This window comes from Cygnus atratus, chromosome 20 (genome assembly GCF_013377495.2).
Source record: "Cygnus atratus isolate AKBS03 ecotype Queensland, Australia chromosome 20, CAtr_DNAZoo_HiC_assembly, whole genome shotgun sequence".
Lineage (NCBI taxonomy): Eukaryota > Metazoa > Chordata > Aves > Anseriformes > Anatidae > Cygnus > Cygnus atratus.
Window position 1 is genome coordinate 8,698,429 of NC_066381.1, and position 21,245 is coordinate 8,719,673.

Consider the following 21,245-nt stretch of genomic DNA (forward strand, 5'->3'; position numbering starts at 1 on the left):
TGAACTACTCCACTGTAGCAAATGTGACTTAAAAACTGCTTTTTGTGCTTTAGAACTCTGGGGTCCAGCCTCTGCATCAGGCTCGATGCAGTATGGAAGGAACTCTGGCCTAAAGGAAGCGAAGTTGCTCACATAATTGGAGCAGGGATTGCTGTTCTGAAGTCAAACTGATGCTGGGACTGTGTGAGCAAAAAGCCTGTGAGCAAAATAGAAAGCTGGTCCCTTTGCTTTCCTTGCTGGATTTCTAAGAAATTAACTTGCCTCTGACTGCAAGAATCCGTTAGTGTTCATATATGTCACAGAGTATTTATTTATTTATTTAGTAATAAACTTCCTCTTTCTGAGGCCTCGTGGGGAAGTAGCCATTCTGGCTGCTGAAAACCCTACACCAGGTAAACAGGGAGTTACTGTTAAAGACAAATGTCAACGGGGAAGTCGCAGGAATTCTGATGGAGCTCTTGGCACCTAGGAGTAAAGGTGGAACTGTTCTGTCTTCCAGGTCAGCCCCAGCTAATGTTGACAGCAGGACCCAGCGTTGCAGTTCCTCCACAAGCACCTTTTGGCTATGGCTACACTGCACCTCCGTACGGGCAACCGCAGCCTGGCTTTGGGTACAGCATGTAAGGTGCAGCACAAGTCAGTTTGGAGCTAGCATATTTTCTTACTGAAACTCCACCGTCCCTCCCCGCTTTAACTCATACCAGGGAAAAAGCAAGAGTTCTGCCTCGTGTTCTTGTAACCTTTATTTCATGAAGGACTGTTTTTTCTAGCGCAAACTTTGAATCACTTATGTTAAATCTTTTTCACATTCCATGTCATTTAGACTTTACTTTAAAAGGGGAATAGTTTAAACAAGTTTGTTCAAGTGGGCTTTTGCAGGACTGCTTATTACCATTAAGTCTATTGTGAAGATTCTGATTTGCACTCTATAGTGTTAAACTCTAATATTGAATCTTGAGTTCATTGTATGTGAGCAGCTTACAGTATGTACTGTCTATTCTAAATGCATTTAAGTCTCACTGTATATTCGGAGAAAGCTAAAGTGAAGATACTTGTATTTGACCTTGCAAGACCGCTGACAAGAGACAACACTAATCAGCATATCCTACCCTGGTTGGATTGCATAGCTCTAAAAGAATTTAAGATGCGTACAGACAACCTTGCCTGACTTAAAATGAGTAAAAGTTTTTTCCTTAACCTATGCAGGTTTTTCCAGTTATGCATATAGAAAATGCTAGTGTCTTTTTGCTCACTCCATATGTAACAGATGACCTTATGTTGTGCTGTATCCTGTGCTTTTGTGGGACATTCCATTCAGGAACAGAGCACCATGATTCCAATCTGTGTATTTACTAACCCTGCCCTGAGGTTTGTGTATGTTGGATATTGTGGTGTTTTAGATCACTGTTTTGAGTGTACAGAAGAGAGAATTCAAGCATATTGCTGTTCAGTTTTGTTTGTGCAATTTGAAATTACTCAATTTAAAAATAAATTACTGGACTGTGGACATGCTGCATAGTGGTAGCTTCACTTTACTGTCTTCAAAAGGACCTTCAGCCTTGAACCAAGTATTACAGTGCTAGTCGTTAGGGGCATACGAGTGCATACACCTCAAGGGTAGAAGGGGCCATTAGAACAGAAGCAATAGAGACCAGTAGTGGTGTCTTGCGCCGAGGGGACGATACAAGAAAATATGCGATGCTTTTTCTATAGAAAGATTATGCCAGACGGAAGAAAATAGCACTTTTCAAGAGTTGGCTGCACTGTGGTCAACTACAGCATCTTCGCCCAGATGATACGTTAGGATCGTAGTAGGGTGTGTCAGTTAAATGGAGATTATGTTCTAGGTATGTAAGTTGCCTTAAATATATTTAGCTTCAAATAAAAATGACTTAAATGTTTCTCAATGAATACTGTCATATTTGAGTGCAATGAACGGTACGGCCCTGGCCCTACTTGTGATAGCTCCTGGCTAAGAGGCAGAAGCTTCTCCAGCTATCTTCAGTGTCAGGTCCCAGCTCTGAGGCTGAATCCCCCTCCTCCTTGCTCAGCTTGAACTGAGCGATTCTCCCAGGCGAGCGTTACACCAGGTCAGCGTGGAAGGGTAGTGGGTGCGAAGCTGGGGGGCCTGGGAGCTGCAGGCTAGAGCTGGGATTTATTCCCTGATGAACTGTGCTGCCGAGGGCTGGAGGAGGAAGCACAGAGCTCTCCCAGGCTGTGCCTCTCACCTGTGTCAGTGGGCTCAGACCTTCCCTGGGCTGATAAGAAACCGGCCTAGGTAAGATCTCAACGGGATCCTGAGCGAGAACTCTGCAGAGAACTCCTGACTCGGTGCTCAATAGCAGAACTCTCAAAAAAAAAAAACCAAACAAATCAGCCTTGCTACAAAACTAAAAGTAATAGAAAATCCACCTAATTAGAAGCACAGGTAACTTGCCTTTTACGGCATTAGAGTTAAAAGGGAGCTCCATGGGTAGAATCTCTGTGATTTGGGTAGTACGTGAGCCATGATCAGGGCGATCTGACCTCTGCCCAGTAACTTCAGTAATTGATTTCTGTAACTGAGTGCTTTCTTAGACCTGCGAGAACCCATTAATCCTCAGTAAAACAGGAATTAAGTTTCTTCCTGTGTGACAAGCTGTTTATACATGTGTGGGTAACTCCCTATGTCAGCCAGATGGGAAATACTGATGTGCTTAGATTCTTGTAAAGGCAGTAGCTACACAGCCCTGTCCAGAAAGGAGCATGGCTTCCGGCTTCCCTTTAGAACCCTTTACAGCTCTTAAGCACCGAGCTGTAAACCCTGTTTAACTTGTTCTGTCTCATACATCTCATACCAGTTACAAGGTGTTGCATCAGTTACCGGATCAGAAACTACTCGTAAGTTAGCCACAGCTATCCCCTGCTGTATGGGGCAAGCTTTAGCTGCTCGAGCAGCCAGGCTGTTGTGAATTAGAAAATCAATCTAAACTATCCTCGTGCAAGGCAATGGTGGAGGGGAACCTTCTGTTTTTGGCACGAGACGACCTTCTCTAATGCTTGTATCCAGTCAATAAAGCAGACAAAATGTTAAATCATCAACTGCACAAGTCTTACAAATGCTTGGTTCCTCCTACTTAGGGTAGGAAGATTCAGCTCTGCTTCTCCTCTCTACCCAGCTTAGTGTTTTCTTTCCCGCTTCAGCACGTCATACAGAAGCTAGAAAAACTTACGAACAGCATTAAATTTTGCAAGGTGAAGTTTTTTACAAAAAAAAAAGAAAGATATTTATTTTTACTGAGAGCATATGGAATAATCCCAACTTCTGGATTTTTACCCCTCAGCACTGACGCATACCAATGCGCTGCCCGCTTATTTGGGCCCCGGCTCAGAAGAGCTTTAGGCGCCCGGACACTTGATCCACCACATCGGCTGGGCCCGGCCCGATGCCGAGCACCGTCTGGGAGCCGGGGGCGATCTGCGTGCGGCCGGCATCCCGCACCAGGCTGACGGTGAGGCCCAGGCGCCTGGCCTCGGCCAGCAGCTGGATCAGCGTCTCTTCGTCGGGGGCCCTGAGGACCACCTTGGGCTGCCCGCAGTACTCCCACTGCTTCAGCACCTCGGGCGTCCTCCTCTGCGCCTGCTTGTAGGCCGACACGGCGGCGTGGCAGCACTGCGCCGCCACCTTCCCCTTGCCCATCTTGAGGTCGTTCCGCACCACCAGCACCAGCTTGAACTCCCCGTCCTCCCCGGGCACCGCCGCCTCGGCCCCCGCTCCGCCCAGGGGCTCCGCCGCCGGCCGGGCCCGGGGTCGCCGCAGGAGCCGCCCGCGGAGGCCCCAGCCGAGGCAGAGGCCGCACGCCACGCCCGCCACCAGCCCGAGCAGCCCCGCCTTGCCCAGCTGCTCCATGGCGGCACCGGGGGGCGGCGGCTGCGGGGGGGCGGCCGGGGGCTGCTCGGCCGTGCTGCGGCTCCGGGGGGGCGCCTGCAACGACAGAGGGGGAGCGGGGCCGTTCGAACCGTTAGAACCGTTAGAGCCGTTAAAACCGGGCCCGGCCCCGCCCGTTCCCCCCCGCCCCTTACCGCCGCCGCCGCCTCCACGCTGCCACCAGGCCTCGCCGCCGCCGTCGCCAGGAAGTGACGCCAGCACGCCGAGGGGCGGGGCTCCGCCGGCCGCGGAGAGCGCCCGAGAGAACAGGGAGCGGGCGGGGCGCGGGAAGTGACGTCAGCGGGGCGGGCGGGCTCCGCCTCGCTACTTCCGGGTTGGCCCGGGCCCAGCGGGAGCAGCCGGGGCGCAGCGCGGTGAGTGCGGGCGGGCGGGGGCGGGGAGCTCGGGGCCGCTCGGGGCCGCTCGGGGCCGCTCGGCTCCCCCGGGGCACCTCAGGCCGCTGTGGAGCCGCCCCCGCCGCCCCCAGCCCGCCTCCGGCCGCCGCTCCCCCCTCAGGCCGGCCCCGGGCCCCGCGGTTTCCATGGCAACAGCCCCCGGGGCCGGCCGCTGAGGGGCTGGGGGCGGCCTGAGGGGGCCGGGCGGGAGGCGGCTTCGGGTGGGCCCCAAGGCACCGGGGGTCCTCGCGGCCCCTCCTGAGGGGAGGGAAGCGGCTGAACGGGGCTGGTGCCCGCGGCTCTGACCGATGCCGCCAGGCGATTGCGGAACGCCCTGAGGCAGCCAGGCGCCGGTTTTGCAGCCCGGGCGTTTGGAGGCGTTTCGGGGACCCGAGGGGAGGGGAGCTGCGGTACCGGGTTAACCCCTTAGATCCCCCCGAGAAGCTGCGCGGCTTCGGTACCACTCTGCTCCTGCCCTTGTCCTCTGTGCTGCCGGAGCTGGTGCCCACCAGCAAGTGGGTGCCCGGCTTTGGTTATCTCTAAGGATGTGTGGGCTGAGCGCCCCGAGGTGGGGGGGCTGTGAGGTTGTGCCTTTATTCCTCGGAGTGTGCCGAAGGGGCTTCGTAATGTCAGCCTGCTTTTATTTCCACAGCACGGGACGGGCTCTTTGTTATTGTTATTTCTCATTGGTAATAGGCGATGGTTATAACGATTGCTTCACCCCGTGCTTTCAGATGAGAGTTTGAAATAGCACGTTTGCCGTCGTGCAGTGGGAGGTTAGCGCTGCTTGTTAATTTGAGCTTCTTGCCCTACTTAGCAGGTGAAATCAATGGTGCTGGTGATTTCTGGGGGAAGGGGGAGGAGGGGGCTTGGTAGGTTTGAAGCTGGGGGAAGTGGCAGCGAGAAAGGGGAGGGTGCTGGAAGCGGGTGTCGGCCTTCAGCTGGGAAGTCTGCGCTGTTTCCACTTCAAAGAGTCTTTTCCTGGGGTTGTCTTTGGACATCTGTCATAACTGTCTGACTGCGTCCTGTGAATACCTATTGTTAGAATGTTAATGCGTGCTTTGAGACTTCCTTTTATTTCTTAGTAAGTTCTGTTTCTAAAACAAACCCAAACCTACTACGCTTCAGCAGCAATAGTTAGAGCAGAGCAGGTTTTTTCTGGCACGGCTGTGAAGAGAAGCCATCCCCTTCGGTTAGACCTTTACCTTCAGTGCCATGTGGAGACGTGTGAGCTGGCTGGACTTTGCCATCCCACGGGAGCGAAGGGTGCAGCCGTGGGGCTGTTGCAACACCGAGCATGGGACATGGGACAGCACCTGGCTGGGTTTGGTGTCACGCTGACCCGACAGACCCAGGGGACAATAAGACGTGAGGCAGGCAGCCTCGTGTATTGGTGACTTGTTGAAAAAATGTTCTCCTCTCTGGCAAGGCTCCGAAGTAGCCCCTGTGCTTCACCTGGTGCGGGCAGATTGTTCTCGGTGCGTGGCCGAGGCAGCCGCCGTGTAACCGCGTTGCCTCGAGGCAGAGGCTGCGAACGCCTGTGAAGAGCGGAGGAAGTCTCAGGAGAATGCTTCGGCCACCGTTCTCCCTGGGACTTGTTAGGTACCTCTGTTCCTTTTGTCTCTGTTGCACTCGATCGGTGCCGCCTCTCCCAGCAGCAGCGCCGCGGTTTAACGGCTGGGCACGCTCGGGCATCTTGCTGCGGGGACGCTGCTCCCCCGGCACTTAGAGCAGAGGGTAAGGGCAAAGCTCCGAGCAAACTGCCCTCTGCGCCGCTGCTGGAGGAGCTAGAGGTGCTGATTCTTAGGGCTGGGTTCATACTCTTAATTTTCTCACCCTTGGTTCTCTCCTGCTTAAATTTTAGCAGGGCGTTTTTGTGCAGGCTCTGTTGTTTTGTGACGGTTCCTGTGACCTTTCTGTCCTCCCTGCTTGTTGGAAGCACGGGGATTCTGCCCATGAGAGCTTGACTGCCACCTTCAGACCCTCTGCCAAGACGTTAACGTGCGTGGATTTCCTTATGGCCCTCTGAAACTGAGGACGTGAAAGACACTGTGTCAGCTTAGTCACCCGAATATGAAGTTGTTTTATTTTTTCCTGAGCTGCGTTGCCCTCTCTTCAAAGCCATTCTCTCTGCTGGTATCGTTCTTTCCAAGCGATGGGTTTTGGTGGAAGAGCTGCTCGGGCGTACGCACCGTGCCCTCGCCGGGAGGCAGCGGTCGGTGCTGCGGTGGTGCTCCTCGCTGAACCCCTGCTGGAGGGAGGGCGTGAGGCACACGAGGAGCGTTGTAGCGCTGCCTGATTCAAGACATGGATATAGCTGAGCTGGAAGCTTGAGAAACTGAAGGTAGCAGAGCAGCCCAGCACTGGGGAGGTCTCCCGTGATGCCCTCACAGCGGCGTGTGCCACCCTCAGAAAGCCGCTTCCTGGGTATTGCAGCAGCCTGGCAAGCTCTGTGCCTGTTAGAGGAGCTGCCTCGTTCCCTAAGCTGCCATCTGCCCCCTAGGCCTGCTGCCGCCCGCCTGCGTAAGGAGCAAGGAGCTCGGGCACGGCGTGCTGTGCTGACCGTGCTCACGTTCCCAGTTTTGTAGTTTTCTTTTTTTCTTTAAGGAGTTTCTTTGAGCTTCCCGCAAGAGCTCGCAGCGAAGACCTGGACAACCTGCATTTTGTCTTTCCTGCCATCTTCGTGCCTTTCCACCCATGCGTTGTGTGATGACTTTATTGTACTAACTGATTCTAGTGCTGGATCTACGCAGACAACCGTCAGTGTTCGTGGTTCACTTGAGAAGATTCACTGGAGAACAGTTTGATGTACGCAGCCTTATCAGCAGAATCACAACTTCTCTTAACCCCAAAAGAAAAAGCGTGGCATCCCTGAAGCTCGTGTGACAACATCAGTCTGTGCTTTCCGAAGAGATGTCCCAAAATCTTTTTGGAAAAACAGAAATTTTAACTCTAAATTGTAAGATGACTTTTTTCAAAACTTCATCTGGTTCGGAGTTGGAAAATAGGTCGGGTGCACAGAGGCATAACCCACAAAATGGAAACCTGTAGTCTTTAACTGAATTAGCTGTCCTGTCCTTTGAGGGATTAAACTACTTTAGTTAGAAAAACATTTTTAGGATGGGAGTAAATGCACTCATATGAAAGTAGCCCGTAATAGCTACGTCTGTAGAGATTTTGAACATCTTTCAGATGTGTCCTAATTTATTTTAATTGAATGCTTCCCCTGAGTCTTAAGGGACTGGAAAAATAAAGCAGGTACTTCTTATATTTTCCGTGGCTTTAGGAAAGTTATTAACCTTCAAGTCAGGGACCCTGGCAGTCCTGTATCACATGATGAGCAGCGTTACCTTACTCTGTAGGGACAGAAGGTTTGGAAGAGCACTCGCTCTGGTCTTGAGTGCCTACAAAGCTAAGGACGTAGTTGTCTGTTCCGCTGGCTTTGAGTACAGAAGACGCGGTGAAGAGTGGCGCAGTTTTACGGAGCTGCAGGGGTACGTAACGTTTCACTTCAGGACTGGTCTCGTCCTTTATCTAAACGTGTTCTTGTGCAGGCAGTCGTCGGGCTCTGAAGGAGAGTGCTCTCAAACCCTTTACTCGGCTGAGGAGCGGTGAGCTTACTCCCTGTGTAAATTGTTGAGCGTCCGATCTCTGAAACAAAACCGTGTTGCAGGTGTGTGAAGCTGTCTGGCTTAGTGCAGTTAGTTACGCCTGTGAAGGTCTACCTTTTGTTCTCCTTACTGTAACTGAAGAACAGTGACCCATCGCGGGGAGCTCCAGCAGCCTCCCCTGGACTTCGGAAAGAAGAGACTTTTGTCCTTTTCTTTGGTTACCGAGTGCAGAAGTGGCAGCGTGCAATGTTCCCGTGTCCTAATGGCTCGTTACGCTTTGTTCACTTGGGCTGCGAAGTGCCAGTCGCAGTCGTGATAAGCCCTTTTTGTTGGTCCATTTACGTTTTGACTGGCAATAATTGTCTTTTTGTACTTCGTGTTATGGATTGCACTGAAGCTGAATAATGGCTTGTGGGCTGTTTGTTCAGCCCTACAAAGAACTTCTTGTCTGAGCACAGCTCTAGCAGATGATCTAAGCGACTCTGATATAAAAACTGTTCAAAGTTGTTTTCCTCGCTCTTCTAATAGTTTATTTGTATGTTTGCTGGTAACTACTCAGTGGACTTGGGAATTTATTTTTAGATGTAGGCTGTGGGTCTGTCCTAGGGTTCCTAAGAAACGGCGGGGGGGCTGTTTGACAGCTGGCATTTAATTTTCTTTGAGCTCTCATAGATTTGGCGTAGACTTGAGGATGTGCACACGGTTACTGAAGGGTAACTCCGTTTTGGCTCCCTTTCCTGCTCCAGTCAATGGCCACGTGGAGACACCAGTGCAGGACTGGCGATTCGGGTAGACGTCAAACGGATCAGGGAGCTAACTTCCCGGCTGCACACCCTCCTGTTCCTTACGCTAGGGTGCTTTAAGTACAATTAGGCTTTGGTAAAGGGAGAAGTTCTTTCTGAAACCAGCAGGCGGTTGGTTTCCGAATCACAGCCCTGCCAGACTTGCCCTGCGATAGGTCCCAGATCTCCCAGCCAACTCTGTTCTTCAATCTGAGTTCTCAGAGCACTTCTGCAGGATGGCTGAACTTTGGGGCCTTCTTAACAAGTATGTACCCCTACACGAGTGTGCAAGGGGGTTATTTAACTTTGTAATCACTGATTTGTGTGCTCAAGGTGGCGTTATGCAAAGGTAATCCCAGACTGATGCTTTTCCGAGCAGGCAGGGTAAAACTGGCTCTGCTAGCTGAGGTTGCGACAGCCGTAATACGCGTGTCGATACGTGTGCATCGATGCATCGGGAACCCCGGAGGCCGCTGGCTCTGAGTGCCAGGAAGGCATTTAAAGGGTTGTGGTGGAAGGCAGCTCATGGGGAAGGAGGGGTTGTGCACAGCCGAGACTTGAGCATCGGACACGGACAGCACTTTGTATCACCCCACATTAACTTTCTTGAAATGTAGTTAAGCTAGGTGCAGAGAACAAACCAGTCGACGCTTCAATCTTGAAGGCTAAATCTAGGAAAAAACAGAAAGGAAGAAAGGAAAAAAAGATGAATTTCAAAATTAGGAGTGTGTGACTTCCACTGACATTTTAAAATAGGTGTTTACGCCAACAAAATGTGACCAACGTTTCCTAAACCAGAAGGGTTTTTTTTTTGTGTGGCTTGGTGTAGAATGGCTTCCTAGGAAAACTTGTAACCGCGGGTGCCCAATTTCAATTTTCCTTTTCACAGATTGATCTTTGTGTCAAATGTGTGTGCCTGATACACGTGTATCAATTTATAGGGGAAATGTGTATAAATATTTTTATGCGCGTGAAAATAAACCCGCCGGTGGCAAGTGCAGTCGCTAGAAACAAAACGCTCCACCGTTTTCAGGGCCTTACTGTCCGGCAGAAATCAGGAGGTGGCGAAGGTTTGATCCTTGTATGGCTGTAGTGACTGGCCTGGTGTCCTCAGCTAGGTGCTGGTGGAGCTCCTCTGGCTTCCAGCTCAGGCTGCTGCCGTAAGCCTGGCCTGAGGAGGGAGGTTCGTGTTCCTCTGGTGTTTGACTGGCGGTTCAGAGCAAAGCTGTGGCTGCAGAAGGATGCTGTGGAGCTCTTACTGTAGCAGGTCAGTCCCCGTTGTCCTTGGCTGAGCCCTTCAACGTTCTTCAGAAGCAAACGTCTGCAAGGCTGTTCCCTTAATTCCCCTGGTGGTTTGGGTATTCTGGGGCCCCAGTTTCGATGAATAAAAACTAACATGTCAAGAGATTAATTTCTACTGGTTTGCTTAGCTAGCCATATTTGTATTTGTGCTCATTTCATTTCAGAAAGAAGCTGGTGGAGGAAGTACTGCTTCCTAAGACCTTGATGCTTTTTGACTTTTGGGTTTTAAGTAAAACCTCTTTAATAACCACAGTCTAGCAAGCAATTTTATCTGTATCCTGTTTTGTTGTATTAAGCACAAGGGTTGTACCTGTTTAGAAGAACACCTGCCTAAAACTAATTTGTGAAACCCTGGAAATACGAAACAAACGTATCTTAAATCTTCTAACGTTTCATTAAAAAAAAAAAAAAGACGAAATGATTGCAGTGTGAATCAAAGCGAAGATCTCGCTCCTGTTTACCAAACCTGAACTGCGGCTTGGCTCTTAAGCCTGACATAAATCAAAGGGGAACTATTTTTGCCATAAAATTTTAATTTCCTGCAGTAGACAGTTTTATATAACCTGCCATTCTAGTATTGTATTACTTCCCAGCAAAAGCAGGGTATCAAAAACTGTAAATCAAGTTTGCTTACGGGGAGAAATATAATGCAAACGAGATGCTTTAGCTTTGCGCGACTCTTTTTTCCAAAATAAAATTCCTGAAACTGTTTTAAGATTCAAGAGAGGGTTTTTAAAGCAAGGGGTCCGACTGGCTGCTTCTTGTGTCTGCATAAGAATTGTCAGCTGGTCAGGTCTCTTATTTTTTTTCTTGTTGGGGGGGGGAAACTCTTGCAACATTCTGCTTCGTGCTGGCTTCCAGTTGCTGCACTATTTACTCTCCTGGATAAGGAAAACCACAGCAGCTCTTTGGGTTCTTAAGGCTGATCTCAACAAAGAGAGGCTAAACTAGCAGAGAGAGTATACACTTTTCAAAAAGCTTTCCTTTAGATGGTTGCAGAGCTTTCCTTTTCTGTTTCAGTTATTACGCTGTACGCCATGAGATGGAATTCTGTTTCTTACGTACCATACTGAGGGGTACTTTCTTAAAATGGGAAGGTTTTGAGGTCTAGTTGCATACCACGTGGGAGCTTGCTGCCAGGATAGATGCTTTCTAATATGAGAATCAAATCTTAAGCCTCTCTTGTGGGGTTGAACTGAAGCTTGTGTGAAGTTCTGCTCCTTGTGGAGCCCAGGCAGTGGGCTGATTAGTGGAAGGGATCGTTTAACAAGCTTTTCTTCGGTTAGAGAAGCGAGGGAGTTGTCGTTAAAGTGAAAAAAAATCAGGTTTCTGTGGGTGGAAATGTTTTAAACTTTGTCATTGTGAGAATGGAAACACTTTCTCCTTTTTAATGGTGCGATGCAAGAGAACTGTGATTTGGAGAACTACTGGATGGTTGTGTGCATCTTTTGACTACAGAGTAAATGGAATCTTCATAACCAGAAATAGAGAGACATTGTGTTTTTTGGTTTTGTTTTGCTCTTAGATCCCCCGTACGTGATTGATCTATGAAATGGCAGAGAATGGAACAGATTGTGACCAGAGACGCACAGGAATGATCAAAGAACAGCACAATGGAAACTTTACAGGTAGGTGGAAAACGACTTAATGTTCTCAGCTGGTGAGCCTGGTGTGCAAAATGGCCAGCACAACGCTCAGAAGGAATTTGTTGGTGCACTTTATGCCCAGATAATGCAAGGAGAGAAGCCTGAATAAATATTGGAAACTTAATCATCTATAAATCTGAAATTAAGAGAACCCGTGTAATGTAAAACCATAGAATAGTTTTATGCTGTGTATTTCCATTCAGCTTCTCTCTACAATCTTTTTCCTACTGCATTCTTATTCTGTAGCTTACACGCATGCGAGCCCCGTGAAGCTGACTTGGGTACCAATAGGAGCTGGGAGCTGAAAAGCTGAACTATGTTGGCAAACGTGGCTGTAGAAGGCAGGCTACACAGCCCCACCCTTTAGCTCTGAAGAGTTAGTACTTGATAGTAATCTCTGGGAGAATTTTACTCTGGGAGAAATCTGGTTTTTAGTCTCCCAATTTCTAGTGTTTCTATTTATATTTAACTTCGCTATAGCTTATCATTTTTCAGTGATAAATTACTGGGAAAACAGTTAACTACTTCATCTCCTGCCTTGCCTTTGTTTGTCCTACAGGTATGTCCAAATTAGGCTCATGTTTAGAATTCATGCAAAAAAAAAATGATTCTGAGAATGTTTCATGAAGATCCTTGTGTCACTGAATTATCTGTGCTGTGTAGTATAATTATCATCTTAGTTTGCTTCCTGTCAGCCTTGAATGTGCCAGTTCCATATTTAATTAAGTTTTCTAACCAAGTGATTTCTCAAGTTGTACACAGTCTTACGCCATCGTCTTTGATGACCTTTACTAAGAACATACAAAGTAATAAAAAGAAACAACAAGGTTGAAGCATTTTTATTAGACGTATTAAGTGGAAAAAGTGGAGAACAAAAATTCTTGAAGCAAGGGATGTGGCAGGATTCAAAGAAGTGTATGCCTGTATGTATGGAACAAATCTAAGCCTTTTACTTCACTGGGACTTTCCTCCGAGGGAATGTCTATGTTATCTAGTACTTGCAATTGCGGGCTTTCTGTTAGTTCATCTAAGGCAACTGATGCTTTCAGCAGTAAAGAATACAGCTAAAGAAAATTAAATGGGCAATGTGACTAATGAGGTATGTGATTTCGATGCAGATATTAACATCTGATAAGGCAGCATGTTTGAATTACTGGAATAAAACATCTTGGGTTACAATATGATAGGGATTCAGATTAGGTTCATGTTGTGTATGTAACAGCTTTATCCCAATTTAAAATTTGAATAGTATTTGGATAAAAGTTAGTTTTCCATATTTTCCCACTGTTTCATGATTTTTTTCTTATTTCAGAATTCATTTTCTTTAAAAGTGTAAAAACGATTGCCACTCCTTAGCCTGACGACCTTTGAACAAAGCATCCTCATCCAAAAATAGCTAAGGATTTTTATTAACCCTGACTGTATTGTGAGCACAAAACAACACGTGTTTAGTAGAAGATCCTATTTTCTGTACTTGTCCAGAAATGTACAATAACTGCTGTTACAGTCGTTGCATCGGGCACTGCAATATAACCGAATTATTGTGGTTAAAAGCAACCAAATGTGTAGTGTCAGCCTAGCGAAGGGCTGTGGTCTACAGGCAGGCCCTTCCCGTGGGAGCACTTCCTGTCTCGTGGGCTCGTTTTGGAGAAGCTGAGCAGCGTGGCACGGCTTCACATAGCCTGAGCCCTCTGACTGGGAGGAGAGAGACCGTTATCCAGTTACACGGGGACTGGAGTGTGTGGAAAGCACACGTAATCCAATCTAGTTCGATTGGAGACGTCTGAGAATAGCTTTGGAAGAGAACCAAATTCAGAAGTTCAAAGTGAAATGTGGTTTCTGTAGTGGGCAGTAGAGACACATTTGACCTGTTGGATTAGCTGATTTGTAGCTAATAGCGCAATACTTTGCATAAATGCTAATATATTTAACAGCCTTTCTGCACTCTGAGCCAATACTTGAATGGCTGTCACTACATGGAGGAAAAAAGCCACTGTATTTCCTTTGCTGGAGGTCACCCGATTTCTGATGCCCTTGGAGCAGATGCTTTGTGATAAGTGGAAAAGATGACTGGGAGCTTTCTTGTTCTTCCTAACAAGAAATACTCAGTATATTTTTGGGCGGGATGGAATTTGAACTGTCAGCCTGTGGTTTTATATTTCTGTTGCTTTTCATTTGCAGACTCCTCTTTGTTGGGTGAACGGAAGCGAAGGGACCGAGAAGAGAGGTTGAATATTGTCCTCTGGAGACAACCGCTTGTTACCTTGCAGTATTTTTTCCTGGAAACACTAATAAACTTGAAGGAATGGACCATAAAGTAAAGATACTTTCTTTAACTTCTACTAAGCGTTCTGGGGAAACCCATGCTCTGATTCAGTAGGTCATTCTGACATCTCACTTTTCCTGATGATTCACTACTTTAAAATTCTTCTTCTAGAAAACATATTTATTTTTGTCCCTTAAAGGTGGCTACTGGAACATACCACGCTTCCAGCTGTGTACCCAGACCTTCTGCCTAAATTGCATAAGTGTAAATACAGTAAGGTCTCGATGGAAGAGAATTGCGAACTTCCTTCCTGAAGAGTTGAATATGCCAATTTGAAAGAATGGGACAGTGTTTAGGGATCCTGAAGGCAAGAGATACTGTACTTAAGACTGCAGTGTTAAGTACTGATCTTTTAATACACGTGTTAGTATCACTTAATGATCTTCAAACAACTCAGCTGGGCCAGGGTTCAGGGTTACGTGGAATTTACAGTGATGTTTATGACACTCTGTTAGAGGACTGCTTCTAAGCTACGTGGTCCCTTTCACAGCAGGAAATTATTTATTGAAGCACTTCCCCTAAGCATCATTTACACCCTGGATGAAATGGGCTTTTATTCTAGTTAGGACTGCTACTTGCAAATCGCCTAACATCTACTAATGCTGAAATGCACAGCTATTTCTTAATGCTCTAGCCTTGGGAGGTTCTGGAGTATCGAAAGGCAAATGTGAATAAAATTGGCAACAGAAAAAGCCAGGAGTAGCAACCATCTAGCGCTTGTGTTGGTAACTGAATCTTTGTTTGTGATTGTGTTTACAATCACTTTCCCAGTCAGAAGATGGGATCTAGTAGCACCTTGGCTGATTCTAGCTGTCGGGCTGCTCCTTTGCAGAGTGAGCTGAGATTGGTGATAACGAGCTATGTTCACTGACTCTTCTGGGCTAGGTTTGAGGTGCTGACACATAAGATATGTCGAGACAAACTTCTGTTTTCCTTTTTGACCTTCTGGAATGAAAAGTAGCAGACTTAGATAGTGTAGTCTTCATCCCCCTGTGCTTCCCCCACCCAAAATAATCTAACCCCAAAGCTTAGTTATTTTACTGTGTAAATTCTTTCAGCTATCCTTGGAAATTTTCTTTGAGAGCTGTCTTCTCAGATTTTAACATTGCTTGGAGATTGTCAGAAACAACTATTTACTTAAGCACAACAGAAATAACATTTGAGGTGTTATTTTAAGCTACTGCCTGGCTTCCTAGATACTAAAGCTTGTTATAGATAGCATTTGCATCCTCAGTTGCGCAGCACATCTATGTTGTGTGCCACTGTACAACATAGAACTACACAACAACAGCTATGGTGTGTAAAATAACAATGTCTTTACAGAAAATAACAACAACTAGATTCTAAACTATGAAGATGACCTCAGATTGACACTGGTTTCCTGTGTTCCACTTGAGTAAACTGGAATTTAAATGACAATCGCTTGGAAATCCAATTCTTGTACTGATACAAACAGCACAAACGTTTTTACAATTACAGGAAGATTAAAGTAACTTTTTTCAGCCTGCTTAATATGAAACATTTGCTACTGTTTTGCTGTATTACACTTCCCGTATTTCAATCTTTCCTTCTGCCTATTTAAATAGATAAATTACGTTTATAGTTCACTATTTCATGCCAGTGATTTTTAAGTGATGCTAGCACTTCCTTTTCTTTATAGCATTAGATGACAGTGTAATAGTGTTTCCCAGAAAATAATAAATATATTCTGTAATCAACTGTGTGTGGCCACGTATGTGTCAAGCAGCATTATTGCAACCTTACAGAATTAGGCAGGTGCAAAAGTACTGGATATCATAAAAGTGCTTTTTTCCCTTTACCCATAGTAGCTTCCTAATGCTTCATGATTAGCAATAATGTATGCATTAAACTTTGAGCTGTAACAAGAGGTACTAACTTCAGCAGATTAAGAGAACCAAAATATTGTTGAGGTTTGCTCATTTTGCTGTCACTGTGGCTCTACCCACCAGCACAGTTTGAAATCAGCACTTCTGTTACCCACGCACAGATCATCCCCTGCGCAGGGCCGGTGCCTGCTTTGCACTTGGCTTAACCGTGAATGTTTTTGGTGGTCCTGTATTTGAAACTCTCTTGGCTGCATAAGCTGACTGTTAGCTTTTAGATTGTTTGCTTTCAGCAAGTTACTTCCTTTTACTTGTATTTTTTTAAAAAAAAAAAAAAAAAAAGCACGTCTGAACTTTGTTCTCACTTGACAGTGAACTAGAGATTTTTCTGTAAAGAATAGAGGCTTCCCAGCTAGTTCTTGGGAGGTTTACATTTTTATAACAGTGAACTTTTCAGCTGTCATTTTGCCTACTGACTACATCCACGCAGACCCACTCTACAGTGATAAATAACTAAGTTACTTTGAAATGCATGCTAAATTATGAAAAACACTAATCACCATTTGTCTTTTAAGATTGTGGCATCGACGAAGTATCCTGGTGGCTTTTTTACTGATGCTTGCAGTGCTTACAGCTACGTATTATGTTGAAGGAAGACATCAACAGGTATGAGGCTTTCAGGTTACTTTCCTGGGGCTAATACTTTCTGTCCCTGTGCTAAAATAGACATCCTGGGAATTGAATAGGGTCTTAAAGAGATTGTAGCATGTCTTTTGAATCCCTACTTGCTAAGGTTATCTGTTTATCATGTCATGACTCCCCTTGTGTCATGTGTGGATGAGTTGCATTTTAAGGACGGGGGAAGATCAGCTGTATCATTTCATCTATTTTGTTGCATACGTAGGTGTTCTACTTCTCATCTGTTCCTAAATAAGCACACCTCTGATGCTGCAGCATTCTTTCACATCTGTTGTTAACAAGCTTTAAATAGTAGCGTGAACTCTTGAGAAAATGTTAAACTGAGTCATGACAGAACTTGATTGGTTTCCAAGAACTGCTTCTATTGCTATGGAAGGGTATCCTGACCAGCTCAGGCATACGTGTAGGCATAAAATGGTTTCGTGGCTCAAATCTGGTTCCATGATGCTTTTTATACTCCCATTGTCTTATAATGGCTGTTATAAAAACTTAGTTGTCTTGGGTTACATGAAGACTCATGCTTTTACATCACTTGAAGTGTAGGTGTTTTCTCTAAGCATAAGGTGATGGTGTTGTCTACACCTTTCCCCTCTCCATTTGTCCTTGAGTTTCAGGTTTTCTCTGAGGGCAGCCCATTTTAACCCAGCAGAGCATTTCCTTGTGCAGCTGAATCACCTTACCACTCTGAAAATCACCAGGTTCCCCATCTCAGGGAACTTGTTTACATCTATGCTGCTGTGCTCTGTCACTGCTTGAGGGACACGCAGGTCCGGAACAGGAGTCCTGGCTTCCCAGGACGGGTCACTTAATGAATTTCTTCACTTCACTGCATCCTTGCTTGCTCAGTCCCATGCTTGAAACCTAAGCAGGTACACACCGGGCAGGTTGGCAGATGGTAGATCAGCAGTCCATTCCTGTTCCTGAGGGGCAAATACCTGCTTCATTTACAAACTGCCCTGGTTGGTGGCTTTGTCAGCGTCGAGGCCAGAGCTTGATGCACTCAACATTTGCCACTAGATGGCTCTTACAAACTGGTGTTGAGGCACATGCCCCCTGAGCTGGCTGGGGCTGTGGTGCAGCAAGGCTTGGCAGAGCAGTGCCTCCAGAGGTTTCCTTGAGCCTGCTGGGAAGAAGCCCGTACCTCTGGGATGGGCAAGGGGAGCGTGCCTGCAGTGTCCAGCGGTGCTTGGAGCTCTCTTCAGTGTTGTCGCAGTTGTTTGCTCCAGCAGCTGTCTGTCCATCCCCCTTCCTGCAGAGCTTCTTGCCTAACGTCCATGTCCCGCTAAACCCTCTACCCATCTCTGTGTACCATCAACATGTAATTGAATATATAAGCCACTTTCTTCCAAAACCACATTCAAAATAGCTAAGTATACTTGCAGTTTCAGTAGCTGTTTTTAGGACTTTTTTTGTACTCTGGTAGGCTGGAGCCTGGTTAAGACTGGTAAACTTCACCTAGATGCTGTTGATCCATGCATGGTATTAAAGGGCACCCCTTCTTCCCTTCTTGGGGCTGTGGCATAGACACGTTGAAGGCCTCGCTCACCCGTTTACGCTATTGCTCTCGTGGCAGCGAGAGTGAGATACAACCTCCTGTTCTTGCAGGGTACCTGGCTGCAGCACTCTTACATCCAGAATTTGTTGTGACTTCCTCACATCCTTTGCAACGTGCAATGAAAGTTTCAGTCTTTCCTTAGAAGTAACAAACATGATCACTCTGGGGGCCAGGATAAAGCATTCAACAACTAACATTCAGCAACTAACCCTGTTCCTTTATTTATCAGTTGAGGAAATTCCCTGATCTGTCTGCTTGCTGCTTGGCCTCCAGTAGACACTGTCTGTGCTTACTGCTTACCTGTGTGAACTATTCTGGATTTTCAAGTCCTTGTTATTGAACCTGAATTTTCATCTATCTCCTTGGAAACTAGCTGATTATAAGGCGTGTGGGCTTTTCATTCGAAAATGCGTTGTTCTCTGTACATATGCCTGTGCTATAATTGTAGTAAGTTGCAAACAGAAGAATCTAGGATTCTGTTTCCGTTGTTGTAATACAAACTAATGCGGATAGTTGTCTGTAGCTTTAACTTTCTCCTCTGAGACATCACCATGTTTGTTTGTTTCGTGACTTTTCTCTTTCAGTATGTGCGCTATATGGAGAAAAAGTTCTTCTGGTGTGCCTATTGGGTAGGATTAGGCATTCTGTCCTCTGTTGGACTTGGAACAGGTCTTCACACCTTTCTGCTCTATTTGGTAAGGATATTTTTATTTCATGTTCTTTCCGACTCATTTATTTTAATTGTTGCATATTTTTAAGATCTGTGAATAAAGAATCTTCCCTAGGTCCTAAATGTTAAGTACTTCTGAAGGAAAAGAAATACTTTGTGTAATGCTGAAAAACTCTGTTCAGTGTTGTTGTTACTCTGTATTGTATAGCTTATGCTATATGTTCGTGTTGAACTCTAGATATTAGTCTGCTGTTATCCTTCACTTTCAAACAATGAGTCAAAATCTGCAATGCCCTATGCTCTAACTTACTAATTTAAAGAAAACATTTTCTAGTGTGTGCAGCTCAAATGTTTCCATTTTAAAATTTTCTGCATACTCTTAGTAGCTTAAAATGATCATTCTTCTAGCTGAAATGGGCAACTGTTTTGTAGTTCAGTCTGTATTAATTTTGCTTTGGAAATAATAGCAAGAAAAATGTTTGGCTGCAAAGATAAAATAGTCTCTGTTGTTCTGAAAATTTGTATGATGTTGTTTATCTCAACTTAGCTAGGAAAGTTAGGGAAATGTTTGGGCGTGTTTTGCTTTTGGCCATTGGATTAGTTCCTTGTTTATGAAACCACTGTCCTGGATTTAAGAAAAGGATTCATGGCCACAAAATAATTAAAACCAGTTTATGCAACAAATGTCATCTTGCATTTAGGACAATTACAGATGTTTACTTTCTGAACTGCTTTAATCATTAACACGGAAAGCACTACAGGAAACAAGAAACTCGTGTTTTTCCACGCAGCAAAGCAATGCCTGTTAGGTCTAGTGACATCTGTGTAGGCATCGTTTGCCATCGTGTTAGTCTGTTAGCGTAGCTTCTCTCCTAAAGATTCTGGAGGCAGAAGGTACGGGGGAAAGAAAACTATCGTTAAACAGAAACAAGTTTCTGCATACGCAGCCTTTTAGGCAAAAATATTGCTGTCAACCTAAATGATTGAAAACTTAAACTCAGTAGAGCCGATGAACGCAGTCTAAACATTTTGCATGCAATGCTGGACAGTGCTTACACAGCGGTGACTTGACAGTGTACGAATCATTCTGACTGGCAGAGGTGATGATAGTAGCTTAGGGACAGCAAAACACATGGGCTCTGCAGATGGAGAATCAATCAAAATCAGTCCTGAACCAAGGTGCCCACCTCACTGGAGAGGCAACCCAGCCTGATGTGGTGGCCTGAGGTGGAGTAAAGTTCACGAATTCAGCTCGGTCTGGGTGCTCCACCAGCCTAGGGTGGGAGTGAAAATTAAGCAGGAAGGATCAGGCAAGAGAAAGGAAGAGAAAGAAAGTAATTCCAGGTTTGCTGTGAAAATCAGTAGATCATGATTTAAACCAGCAAGTAAGAAAGACTTAAATGATAGATTTTTGTCTTGTGTATTTTTTTGCTTGTTTGTTTTCTTAAGTTGTGTCTCACTGGTTGATATTCTGATTTCTTCAAACCAAAGATGTCATGTTATCTAGACAGCCTTTGAAGCAGTTTGGAGAGCTTACTGTACAGTTCTATTCTTAATTTTTACACGTGTTCACAGAAATCTAGTAAATAAGAAATGTTTTCCACTATTTGTAAACTGCATTTGAAAGTGGGTTATTTCTTTGTTGTACGTTGATCTGGTGCAGAATAGCAAGTGCTGTCATTTTGTATCCTGGACAAATCATCTTTGTATCCAAGATGATACTATCCTATAAAGAAGTCTTTATAAGACAGCACTGCTTCTTTTCTGAAAGAAGGTGGAATGAATTGACCTTTCTTTTACTCTAGTTTTAAATTTATTTTTTTAAATAGTTCTAAGTTACTTTAATAGAAAACAAATTAAACTTCATAGCATATCACTGAACTTTTACTGTGGGGTGTGTGAACTTAGTCAGTACATTTAGGTCATGACCTAGCCTGACATTTAAGTCACGTAGACAAAATATTACTTCTCTGGCTTAATAGTCAATATAATTTTCATTGTGTCTGTAGGAGGTGTAAGTGAGCAGCCTTTTATAGATTCCAATGAGGAGTATCACCTAGAAAAAGCAACTTCGTTAAATATTATTAGCAGAGGTATTTATTGCGGATGTAGTGAAGTTATTTTTTTGGAATGTAAGAGGTAAGGTTTCACAATTTTGGGGGGAAAAACAGACTGCACTCAATTAGAAGGTGCTTATAGAGTAAAATGTAATAAAATTATACCATTAACATCTAATGTGTATCAATACAGGAGAAATACTTGTTTGTTTGCTTTAAATATGTAATAGAGATGAGCATTTTTCTATTATGTTGAGGGAATTCCATAAAGACAGTGAGCGTAGTAAGAGAAGCAAAGATGCATTTTTTATTTTTTCTCCCGTGCAAGATCTAGTGACTAGCATGGACTGTAAATTCAGAACAAATACACTTCCTCGGCACTAAACGGGCCTGAACACTGAACAGTTCATAACGTGGTGGAACATATGGGGCTTCGTGCCACTAGATGGCA

At 45.5% G+C, this 21,245-nt stretch overlaps 3 protein-coding genes across 4 annotated transcripts in view; 2 read left to right on the forward strand and 1 right to left on the reverse strand.

The window, feature by feature from the left end:
* Nucleotides 1-1,507, forward strand: part of CLTC (clathrin heavy chain) — a 31,591-nt gene extending 30,084 nt beyond the window's left edge. Inside the window, exon 32 of the mRNA XM_035561152.2 lies at nt 500-1,507. Coding sequence (XP_035417045.1) covers nt 500-624 — 125 coding nt within the window. The 3' untranslated portion in view covers nt 625-1,507. The remainder of the gene's footprint in view (nt 1-499) is intronic.
* Nucleotides 1,508-3,240: 1,733 nt separating this feature from the next.
* PTRH2 (peptidyl-tRNA hydrolase 2) lies at nt 3,241-4,169 on the reverse strand. Its single transcript, XM_035561155.2, has 2 exons — nt 4,063-4,169; nt 3,241-3,964 (listed from the first exon to the last, which is right to left on the reverse strand). Exon 2 carries the CDS (start codon nt 3,887-3,889, stop codon nt 3,368-3,370), a length of 522 nt encoding a protein of 173 aa, XP_035417048.1. The 5' UTR covers nt 3,890-3,964; nt 4,063-4,169; the 3' UTR covers nt 3,241-3,367.
* Nucleotides 4,170-4,196: 27 nt separating this feature from the next.
* VMP1 (vacuole membrane protein 1) overlaps nt 4,197-21,245 on the forward strand; it is a 65,382-nt gene continuing 48,333 nt past the window's right edge. Inside the window, exons 1-5 of one of the 2 annotated variants that reach the window (XM_035561128.1) lie at nt 4,197-4,281; nt 11,523-11,625; nt 13,825-13,960; nt 16,389-16,479; nt 18,652-18,762. In XM_035561128.1, the coding sequence (XP_035417021.1) occupies nt 11,550-11,625; nt 13,825-13,960; nt 16,389-16,479; nt 18,652-18,762 (414 nt within the window). In that variant the 5' untranslated portion in view covers nt 4,197-4,281; nt 11,523-11,549. Of the gene's footprint in view, nt 4,282-11,522; nt 11,626-13,824; nt 14,020-16,388; nt 16,480-18,651; nt 18,763-21,245 lie in introns of those variants that run through there. The other variant, XM_035561129.2, reaches the window with a different exon arrangement.

Excerpts from the sequence above, each read along its gene's own strand:
- PTRH2 (XM_035561155.2), bottom strand. The coding sequence starts at position 3,889 with ATGGAGCAGCTGGGCAAGGCGGGGCTGCTCGGGCTGGTGGCGGGCGTG.